The 11,359-nt window shown below is 47.4% G+C and overlaps 1 protein-coding gene across 3 annotated transcripts in view; it reads right to left on the bottom strand.

The window, feature by feature from the left end:
- Septin11 (septin 11) overlaps nt 1-11,359 on the bottom strand; it is an 89,189-nt gene that overhangs the window by 10,041 nt on the left and 67,789 nt on the right. For 2 of the 3 annotated variants that reach the window (XM_029545152.1, XM_029545151.1), the window contains exons 6-9: nt 10,396-10,492; nt 9,351-9,519; nt 6,164-6,296; nt 3,708-3,895 (exon numbers count right to left, since the gene is read on the bottom strand). In XM_029545152.1, coding sequence (XP_029401012.1) covers nt 3,708-3,895; nt 6,164-6,296; nt 9,351-9,519; nt 10,396-10,492 — 587 coding nt within the window. Of the gene's footprint in view, nt 1-6; nt 223-3,707; nt 3,896-6,163; nt 6,297-9,350; nt 9,520-10,395; nt 10,493-11,359 lie in introns of those variants that run through there. The other variant, XM_021210970.2, reaches the window with a different exon arrangement.

Genomic DNA, 11,359 nt, shown 5'->3' with positions numbered 1-11,359 from the left:
CAAAGTCCAGCCGCGCACGCGCTTGCTGATGCCATCCACTTGTGCTATGGTTTTCCACCACCTGACAACATTCAGTAAAATGAGCTAAGTTACTGATATTTGGGGGAAAGGCTGAAACAACGAATCAAACAGGACACAGATGACAGAGGTACGCTACTACTGCCAAAGCAGGTGAATGCGGGGGGGCGTCCTTGGCTTGCCAGGCCTTATGCGAAGCTTGCACTGCAAGTTAAAAAAACAAAACAAAAAAGTTAGAAATGATAACAAATTAAATGAAAAGGAAAACCAGGAGCACCGGCGCCAGCATTCGGCGGTGGCGAATGCTCATGCAATGATTATGAGACTGAGAGAAATTAAAAGAAAAACCCACGTAGTCTTCAGGGTAGAGCAAAGCGAACCATGAGCCCTGAATAGCCAGCACGTGGCTGAGTTTCCTTTTGCGTGGAATTTATATTCACGAGTGACCTTGAAACCAAGGCACGGTCCAGTGGAAGGATCCACTGTCTGGTTTGTTTTCTCAAATAGCATAAAACTATCATCTGCAAGGAGTGGAGAGCCCACTGGGGCTGAACAGAAACATCATCTTCCACTTCTGGGCCATGGGAGGAGGAGTCAGAGAATAAACATATAGTGGGGATCTTGGTGCGGATGACTTGAAGAAGAAAGACTTCTAAAGTAGCTTGCAAACTGAAATCTAGTGGGTGGACAACATGCTACTGGTCTAGCTGGGGAGGCTGAAAAAGAACACTGTTAGAGCTACCACCACAACGCCAAGGGCTTTCCCCTCTTAGCACCAAAGCAATGCCAAACCTGGGATCTGCACAGCTGGTTTTGGGCAACTCCAAACCATGCAACTTTATTACTTAGCAAAACCAAACCACCAACAAAAAAAAAAAAATCAAAAAAACAAAACAGGTGAGCAGCTGGCTGCCGACCAGGTGTCACGTGCCAGTTTAGGATGTGGGTGGCACTGAAAGTCATCACTGGGGTCACACGTGCCCCAGCAAATGCCGCCTGGCGACCATGTAAATCGTTTTCAGGAGAGGGAGGGACACTGTCTGCTAGAAAACTTGTCCTCAGGCAGTCCTACCACAGCAGTGCAGCCCCAGACGAGGGAAGTGGCTTGGTGGCCAGAGATGGCAGAAGGTCGGGTACAGCTAATGGCAGTGCCAAGGTTAGTCCTACTTTGTAAACTTAGGAAATGTTATATAATTTCATGCCATTTACAGGTCAAGGGGAGGTATAAAGCCTTACCTATGTTAAAAAAAAAAAAAAAAAAAAAAAGAGAGTGCATTGTTAGAAAAAAAAAAAAAAGAGTTTAAAACTATTAGAAAGTGGATGAAGACTGGCCGAGAGGTGCACAGCTGATGGAAGACCCCCCTCGGATGCTTTCTGCTCAGCACAGCCAGCTCCTGAGAGCCGTGGGGTAACATCTGCACCTGCTGCAGCTATGACCAGGAGGAAGAACCGTCCTCTTTCTTGGTTGCCCTGGTTACTGTCTTTCTGTGGTCCTCTCTAGCCAAAACCTTCCACTGATAATAAAAGGGGTGACTTTTTTTTTTTCTTTTTTGACTTTTTTTGTTTTTGCTTTGTTTTGTTTTTTAAAAAAACAAGTCAGGCCTCCAACTAACCTTCATTTTCATTACACAAGCAGAACTATGGAAAAGGTAAGAACCAACTGACACGAAAAATACTGTCAGTCGCTGAGCCTGGTGATTATTGTGAACCAAGTCTAACACCATCAGCAATACGTGAGAATATATAAATAAAGCTAAAATAGATTTTTAACACAGACATGATGTAAACTTTAAAAGCATTATACATTGGTAAAGCCTAGGATGAGAAGAGAATAGGGTAGCTTGTTCCAGAGCAAAAGATGTCCGTTACTGAACGGAGGCTTCTGACGGAGGGACAATAATGATCAGTTCTTGGAATTTTTATTGCTAAAAGGCACATTCAGTATACATGAAATGTTTTTTGTAACATTGCTGGTCTTCTATAAACATTTTTAGTTTAAAACTTGTACCTCTACCTACTTTAGAGCTTTAGGGTGGGAAAGCCTACCCTTTTGACTTCCTAAGCAGCCTTTCTCTTAGACATTCTCCATTCTCTCTCTCTCTCTCTCTCTCTCTCTCTCTCACACACACACACACACACACACACCCACACACACACACACAAACACAAACACTTCTGTGCTTTTTCTCAGATAAGAGCTTTTGATCAGGGTTCAAGGCCAAATGGCTTCAACTCTGGCTTGCCATGCAGAGACACCTTTCTCAGTATTAGCTTTTCCAACGCACAGAGCAACAAAGAACTGTATTGAACTAGATCACTGAGGCAGCTATTTCTCTCAGAATTAACTCATTAAGTTCGGACTGCTGGACTCCTATGATAACTTGGATCTACAGCAACCCTAATTAAAGCCATACGTTATCTATGTGGGCTATGCCTGGTATTGCTTATACCAGTTTCCTGCTCCCTAGCTCTCTGGACACGTTTCCTACTGCCTCAGAGCTTGCAAAAGCAGTGTGTGCAGAGCATGCTCCACTAGTCTTTCAATGTCCCCACAGTGGTGCACAGGCTACAGGCACACTGCAGTGCCTTAGGAGCAAGCCCAATGCATGTGAGCCAGGATTAAGTGACCACAGCACTGGGGTGGCTTGCCAGCTCTTGGTCTCATCCAGGATTGGATAGAGACTCAATCCTAAGGGCTACGGTTTTCAAAGGAGATCCCTTGCTTGCCTCAGTCCTTCCATTTCTGTTGTTCCTCAGCTGGCAGCTTTTTTCCCAGCACCTTAACCTCCAAGGACGAAGAACAAAAACCCTCAAGAGGGCTCCAGGGTTGCCCATATAGCTACATGAGCTCAGCAGGTTCTAGAGAGGAGGGTGGCATCCTGGGGCATCCCATAGTTATTGGGCCATGGAAAAAGTTTTCCAAGGGCTTCCTTAGCACCGGACCCATCAAGCCCACAGCTACTGTCATAGCACTGCCTCCTCTGCTCTGTAAGTGATTCAATGGATAGCTCCAAACCACAGGAGTTCAAGGAAGGGCATGTTCCCGCTAGTTCGGACAACTGCTGCTGGGGTGCCACAGGAAGGGACGACCCGAGAGCATCTAGCCCTTTGGCACTCGAAACCAAGACTGTATGGGAACCGTTCTGCGTGGGGCGCAGGGGCCGCATGAGGGTGGCTAGGGCTGGGCTCAATGGGTGGGCACTGTGATTGAACTTCACAATTCAATAATCCTCCAGAAAAACCAGCACCCACTAGCTGCTGTTTGGATTATAAAATTCAGTAGCTGGCTCGCCATACTGTCTCTAACAGAACAGAGAACCCACGTGAGCAACTGCGATTTTAAAATGATTTTACCAGGAGTCTCGAGAAAGCCTGCAGAGGCACTACGAGAACCCGCCTGGCTTCTCTGCGTCTCCTGGTATTGCTACAGAAGCTGTCATGGAAGCTCACAGGCCACCACTATCCTGATTGCTTGGTCACCATAGTGCCGCTTATAAGTTAATCCTTTGTACCCTTTAAAAAAAAAAAGACCTCTAAAACCTCTGTCATCTTCCCTGCACTGTAGAGAAAAATACTTGCTCCTATTTTTCTGGCGACGACCAGTTTCCAGTCTGTAAGTAGGAAAAGGTAGACATGCAAGAGGAAGGAGATTGTTAGCGGTCCCCAGGAGGCGGGCGACACTTGCTTACTTTTTCTTATCCTTGTCCTTCTTGGTTTGCTGGGCCCCAGACTGCTGGGCCTGGGATTGCAAGAGCTGAGNCGCTGCCTTCTTCTTCTGGAAGTTGCTCACCTCCTCCTCAAGCTCCTTCTTCTTGTCTTCCACCTTCTTCTTCTCCTCTTGGTGAGTCCGCTTCAGGAGGTCGAACTTCTCATGAAGCTGGGAGGGAGAAAGGAAAATGGGCGTGGCGAAAGGAATGAAAAATCCGCGTGAACCGGCGCAGAATCAGAGCACGCACGCAGCCCATAGCTGTGCTTGCGTTGTGCTGGTTAGAAAAGCAATGGCCCCCACAGGCACATAGATTTGAATTCTCAGTCATTAGGGGGTCATCATGGCACTACATGACAAGGACTAGGAGGTGTGGCCTTGTTGAAGGAAGTGTCCCTGGGGATGGCTTCCAGGCCCTGTGGCTCTCCCCTCCTGCTGCCTGCAGATTCGCATGTAGAAGTCTCACCTGCTTCACCACCCTGTCTGCTGCCTGCCTGCCACCATGCTCCCCTCCCTAAGGACAATGGGCTAAACCTCTGAATGGTAAGGCAGCCCTCGATTAAATGTTGTCTGATGTAAGAGTTGCCATGGTCATGGTGTCTCTACACAGCGACAGGACAGTGACTAAGTCAAGTCTGACGTATCTGGATGGCTTACAGAGGAGGAAGGTGCGGATGCTGGGCCCTAAGCATTTTCTGTCACTTGAGTTCATCAGGGATGAACCCCCTTGGGCATACTTAGTGACAATAAGGTACTTATTTAATTTTTTTTTTTTTTTTTTTTTTTTTTTTTTGGTTTTCTGATTCTGAGGCCCTGGCTATCACTGAACTCATTAGACCAGGCTGGCTTCAAACTCAGAGATCTGTCTGCCTCTGCCTCCTGAGTGCTAGGACTAACAGCATACACTACTATACACTGAAATAAGGTACGCTATTTTTGAAAGCATAAAGATGGCTTAGAAGGAAAAGGTGTTTGCTGCCAACCCTGACCCAAGTTGGATCTCCAAAACCTACATGGTAGGAGAGAAAACTGATTTTTGCAAGTTGTCTTCTGACCTACACACACACATACACACACACAATTTTAAGTGACATATTTTTTTTTAAGCATAAAGAAGGCAAAAATTAACCATAAGCCTAATAACAAAGTCACCCCGGAAACAAAAGTGGATTCTTGTTTCTGGGCCTTAGATAATTCAGTGTTCATATGCAGATATTATTCCCTCTCTTTTTATACATATGCGTACATATAAGTTTAGCTAAACACACTGTTTAAATAATAAGATGAATAATTATTAGCTTTTGGCAAACAAAAACCCTAAGCATGGGCACAGCTCAGCAGGAGAAGGTCTACCACGCAGGTGTGCGGCTATGGCTTCTGAACCAAACAACAAAGTAATCAGAAACAAGGACAGAAAGGGGTTGGGGTGGACAACGGATTGCCACATTCTGAATTTTATCTCATCACAACTTGGTTAAGGTCAGCCAATAATACTCAATTTTCTTTTCTCTGCCGCACAACTGTTTTAAGCACTTTGTGTAAATGGCCTCTGCGTTCTACTAGCTTCGTTAAAAAATATTTATTTTCAATGTGTATATGTTTTGCCTCCATGTATGTCACTGTGTCTGGTAGCCACAGAGGGCAGGAGAGGGCATCGGATCCCCTGGAGTTACAGATGGTTGCAAGCCCTCATGTGGGTACAGGGGACTGAAGACAGGTCCTGGGGAAGAGCAGTCAGTGCTCCCAAGTTTCCTCAGTCTTTACTAAAGTAAAGCCATGCATGGTGGCGCATACATTGAATCCCAGCACTCAGGAGGCAGAGGCAGGTAGATTTCTGAGTTCAAGGCCAGCCTGGTCTACAGAGTGAGTTCCAGGACAGCCAGGGCTACATAGAGAAACCCTGTCTCGACAAACCAAAAAAAAAAAAAAAAAAAAAAAACTAAAGTAAGTTGCAAACATTATTCTGCAGAGTAGTGAGCCACAAGGAAGTGTGCGGCTGGCCTGGGTGGGGAGACCCGGGTGGAGTGAGAGGAGATCATAGCAGGAAATACGCTGAAATGAGGGCAGTGGGCTCAAGCATGGGGTATGGGTGAGACCATAATGCAAAATGCCTCCACTGGTTAGCTTGTGTAGTTGGCTGAACCCTAAATCTCACATTTGAAGACTGAGGAAACTCGGAGCTGAAAAGACCACGTGATCAGCTAGAGACCTAAGATCTGGTTTTAGCCTTGTCTACTGCAAAAATCACTCAGCTTTATGGCCCTCAGTTTACCATCTGCTAAATGGGGACAAGAATATTTGCCAGCACTCCTTGCCTGGTGGGGAAGCTGCTCTTGTGGTATCAGGGAAGGGGAACCACTCTGTACCACTGTGAAGTCTCATTAACCGCAACGTGCTGAGAAAATGCCAGTTTCAGCTCCTGAAGGGCAGACAGCTCACCTCTTTTTCTGCCTCCTTGAGCTCCGCCTCTTTTTCCTTCACCCTCATGACGAACATCTGTCTCATCTCCTCCTCTTTCTTCTGCAGCTCTCCCAGGAACTCGTTCCTCTTTGCTTCGTAGGTCTCCTGAAGACTATTAAGAGTCCACAAAGCAAGACAGGGCATAAGACGGCATCGTACATTCCTAGTTCACACCACTTCTCCCTCTCTGGTTCCAAAACAAAAAGCTCAACTGCTGCTGACCACACTGATGCTCAAATCAAGAGTTTCATTCTTATTTATGCCAACATGACAGAGACAAACACGTCCAAAAGCATAGTGTGATGATGCCAAAGGCCTACAGCTCATCAGCCAGGTTCTGTGCACAAGCAGGCCAGTCTGGCATCACGGGTGAAATGACAGGAGCTGGAGTCAGACAGAGCTGTAATCCTGGTCTCAGCAACTGGCTGACCTTGGTAGGCACAGCTCTCCAGTCCCCTGCACAGGGTTTCAGGCACAGTGACACTCACCTCCACGGGATAAGATTGTGCAATTGAGTCAGGCATCATTTGAGAAAAGCACCCGCTCCCTCATCTCCCACTACCCTCCAAAGGGCAAACAGGCTTGGCGAGAAGGCCACCTTCTAAAGCCGGGGCTTTGGGGTAGAAACCCACCATGGCTCAGGCCACGGTACAGTTTCCAGTGGTGTGGGGAGGAGTCTGATTTTCATTTTGAGTCCTGTACTCTGCCCTTCTGCAGAACTCAAGAGCCTGAGTTTCATACTGAATGTCGCACTCAACTGTCTCAGAACCAAGGCATTTATAGAGAAAGCTGTGACGAGACTATAGGGGCAACAGATCTGAACCGCTAAAGACAGTCCTCTTGCAAAGTCTAATTTCTTCCCTGATCTCACCCCGAGGGGTTAAGGACATGAGTAGTGTCAGGGTCAGGACTTGAACTCGGGTTCCTTAGTCAGCGCTCCTCAGCACTCGTCCTGGCCAACGCATTCAACTTCACAAAAGCTTTGTTGGTCCACATTTGCACATGGAAACAAATACTCTATTAAAAAACAAAACAATTAATCAGACTTAATAACCCTAGAGTGGGGCTTACTTTATGGGGTTATCATCTGGGAAACTCATTGCAAGCAGATGGACTTGCTACACCTTCACAGAGCCATCCTATCTGGTTGGAGATAGTTTCACAAGCCTGCAGGACTTAATGAAATGATACTAAGTAGGTTAGAAGTTAACCTCTTGGATAGAAGTCCTTTGTGTGAGATCTGCATTTGTTCTCGCCAAACACGGACATGACTATGGGAGTACATAGTGTACCAGGACTTTCAGCCCAGAAAGTACTGAACTTTCTCCAAAGTGATACCAAGAGAGAACTCCTCCACCAAAGGGCCATTCAGAGCCAGGAGGAGACTGCCTCACTGAGCACTGACAGACAGCCTTAGGTTCTTTGGCCAGCCATCAGTTCTATGGCTTGTAGATTTCAGAGTATGTCCTAGGGATAGCCAAAAAAAAGATGGAAAACAGGTTGTTCAAAGGCACTGTGGCTTTAATCAGAAGAGACTCAGAGTCCAGACAAACCTCACATTGGCTCAACTGAGATTCCTATTTAAGAACCGGCTTGGGCTCAAACTGGACAATCCCTTCCTCTACCAGGAGGTGGCAACCTTCCATAGTGACTCAGAGTTATCCTTCCATTCAACCTAAACTTTCTCCACCATGGGGATAGGGGGGTTGTGAAAGGAGAGCAATTGCTAGGGTGCTGAGCCTACCTTCCCCCCCCCCCGCATTAATTAATTTATTCATTTTACATTTTACATCCTGATCGATGCCCCAACTTACCTATCCCCTGCCCTGAGCCTACTTTTAAAGTGTTGTTTTTGGTTTCTTTTTAAGATTTATTTATTTTATGTATATGAGTACACTGTAGCTGTCTTCAGACACATCAGAAGAGAGCATCAGATCCCATTACAGATGGTTGTGAGCCACCGTGTGGTTGCCGAGAATTGAACTCAGGACGTTGGAAGAGCAGTCAGCACTCTTAATCCAAGAGCCATCACTCTAGCCCCTCCACCCCTTTCAAAGTTTTTTAAGATTTATTTTTATGTGTATGGGTGTTTTGCCTGAATGTATGCCTATGCACCACACGTGTGCCTGGTGACCAAAGAGGCCAGAAGAGAACTGAAGCCGGCCTTGAGGCACCATGTGGACACTGGGAATCAAACCCAGGTCCTCTGTAAGAGCAGCCAGTTCTCTTAACCACTTAGTCACCTCTCTAGCCACAATTACCTTTCTCCTCTGCACATTTTGTGTGTCCATCCATCTGTGATGTGGGAAATCATATACATTTCCTAGGCTTTTTCCTTTCCTACCCACCGTCAGAGCTGTACACCAGTGAGGTAACAAGAGAACCTGAGGGCTGGAGAGACAGCTCTGTGGTCACACTGCTGGTTGCCCTTCCACGGGACCCAAGTCTGGTCCCCAGCACAGTCGTCAGGTGGCTCACCTGTAATCCCAGCACCAGATCTGACTCCCTCTTCTGGCCTCTGTGGGCAGACACTTGTGCACATAGACACACAAACGCAGACACGCAGACACCCTTGCACACTTTGTAATGAAAAAGTACTTGAAAATCTAAGAGTTTTAGGAATTTAAACCTGTTTGAGACAAATGAATGGGGGCAAATGTCAGTCAGCAGCTGCAGCCTGTGAGGATGTGGGTCAGGCACTAAACCCCACAAACATAGTCAGGAGCTAGGGCTCAGGGCCCAAGGAGGCAAGGATTCAGAATAGCCTCCTTTCCTTAACTGCTAGGACTTTAGGCAGGTTGCTTACACTTTGAATGCTAATACTTGTAAACGTGGGCAGCAATGCCAACATCCACAACATCACCTAACTAAGATGGTTAAGAGCATTGGCTACTCTTCCTGAGGTCCTGAGTTCAATTCCCAACAACCACATGGTCGCTCACAATCATCTGTAATGGGATCTGATGCCCTCTTCTGACATACAGGTGTATATGTAGATAAAATACCCATATACGCAAAGTGGTTATCCTAACACCTAATGATTAACCCCACCTTTAGCCAAGCTAGATAACAAAGCCTCATAGAGACATAGTTGCTCTCCAGCAACTCTTTCCAAGGTGCAGACACACTGCTGCCCAAGTCACCGGTCTGCTGTGTACACTCATACCTGAAGGGCTTGCTGTCGGGGTCGGTGTCCTTGAAGCCCATCTCCTCAAGCTTACAGCGCCGATACAACTCATAGTGGCGAGTGTGCGTCTGCTCTCGCAGGTCCTCCATGTTCACTCGGATCAGCATCTCCCGCAGCTTCACAAAATCACAGTGGTTTTCGTTCTCAACTACAAGAAAAATAGGCAAAGGGGAGGAAGGCCATCAGTCGTGGCGTCACTGAGAAGCAGGGTGACGCTCCAGAAGGGGTATCACCACCCCTCTTGAGATCTAAGATCCTGAAAGCATAGAGGATGTCTTGATGGCTCCTCCCTCCATTCTCAAGGAAGCCCGGGTGGGCGAGGGTGGCAGAAAGATGGTGTGGAGGGAGGGGCTCCACAATCTTTCCTTTAGCTTTAAATCATTCTGCCTGCCAAATAGTGACTCTTCTCCTGCAGAGGCAGAGTCTGGGTTTGGGATGCAGCTGATGGTCTAACATCTGGATAACAAACAATATCTGGCTCCAAGGTCAAAGGTCAGACCCAGGGCTACCACTCCATGCTGTCCCAGCCCAGCAGGGCAGTGTTTAAATACCACCATTCTTCCTAACGACCAGATTTCTGCTGCAATAGCATTTCCTTGGAAAGACAACTTTCCCAGAGATGAGAGAGATGCAAACCCTCCCAGCTGATGCTCTGCTGATGAGACGGGTGCTGCGGGCTACTCTTTGTGAAGAACCGTTTCCTAATTTTACTAATTTCCTCAAGAGCCCATCTTGAGGGCCCGCCTCTAGCTCGAGGCTTGTAGCTGCTTCTCAGTCTGTCTACCTGACCCACTGATGACCATTTCTTTCTTCCTCATATCCACAGTGGCTAAGCATGGGAGGGGGGGGTTGCAGGAAGCAATGGGGGGGTAGGGGAGGGGGAAGTGGGGCAGACAGCCTCACACATTCCTGCATGCCCCATGTTGACACCTCCTGCCACATCGTGGGGCAGGGAAGAAATGTGACTGTCATTATCTTCATCATGGGCACTGGCATTGCGTCCCTCTCCCGTGACAGGACGTACCCTGCACCACACCCCAAGGGTACTGCCTGGCCTTCGCCATCTTGTTGCCTATCTTGACCTCTTCAGTACTGCCGACCACTGCGAATGGGAGATGGACCTGCAGGGTGACAAAGAGGTAAATGGTTATCACATGACACCAAACAGAGCTCCTGAACCCATCAGAGAGGGGTCTCCTTCCTCAGAGGCAAGAGAAAAGGGGGTAACATGAAGGACAGCCAGGAGGGACTATGGTCTGGCGGATGTCCTTCATGAATCATAGCCTCCACAATCTTGTATTCTAGCCAAATACAAGCTAGATTTGAGGAGCAACCTGAGCTTGACCTGCATTATCATCTGTCACAACTGACACTGTGACACTCTGCATCCATAGGGTACTTAAAACATGGCTTGTGGAGGACAGGAGACATGGGTCAGTGCTTAAGAACATTGGCTGCACTTCCAGGGAGCTGAGGTTCAATTCCCAGCACCCACAACCATTATAACTCCAGTTCCAGAAGATATGATGCCCCCTCTGGCCTCTGTGGGCACTGCAGGCACATGGTACACAGATACACATGCAGACAAAATGCCCACACACGTAAAATAAAAATAAGTAAATCTCTGATTGGTGGCTCAGAGCACACAGAGGCTGGCCCAAGGCCCCTGGCACATATGTAGCAGAGGGCTGCCATGTCTGGCCTCAGTGGGAATGGATGCACCTAATCTTGCAGAGACTTGATGTACCAGGGTGAGGGGTAATGGGGGTGGGGGCTGCCCTCTCAGAGGTAAAGCGAGGATGGAAGGAGGAACTCTGTAAGGTGGACTGAGGGTATAAATAAATTAATTTAAAAATTAGAAAATCTTCATATACACACACAGGGTTAAGGGTTAGGGGTTAGGGGCTAGGGTTAAGGTTAGGGGTTAGTGTTAGGGTTAAGGGTTAGGGGTTAGGGTTAAGAGTTAGGGGTCAGGGGTTAGGGTCAGG

This window comes from Mus pahari, chromosome 13, assembly GCF_900095145.1.
Source record: "Mus pahari chromosome 13, PAHARI_EIJ_v1.1, whole genome shotgun sequence".
Lineage (NCBI taxonomy): Eukaryota > Metazoa > Chordata > Mammalia > Rodentia > Muridae > Mus > Mus pahari.
The sequence above is the reverse complement of the archived record's forward strand: the minus strand, read 5'-3'. Positions and strand labels throughout refer to the sequence as shown.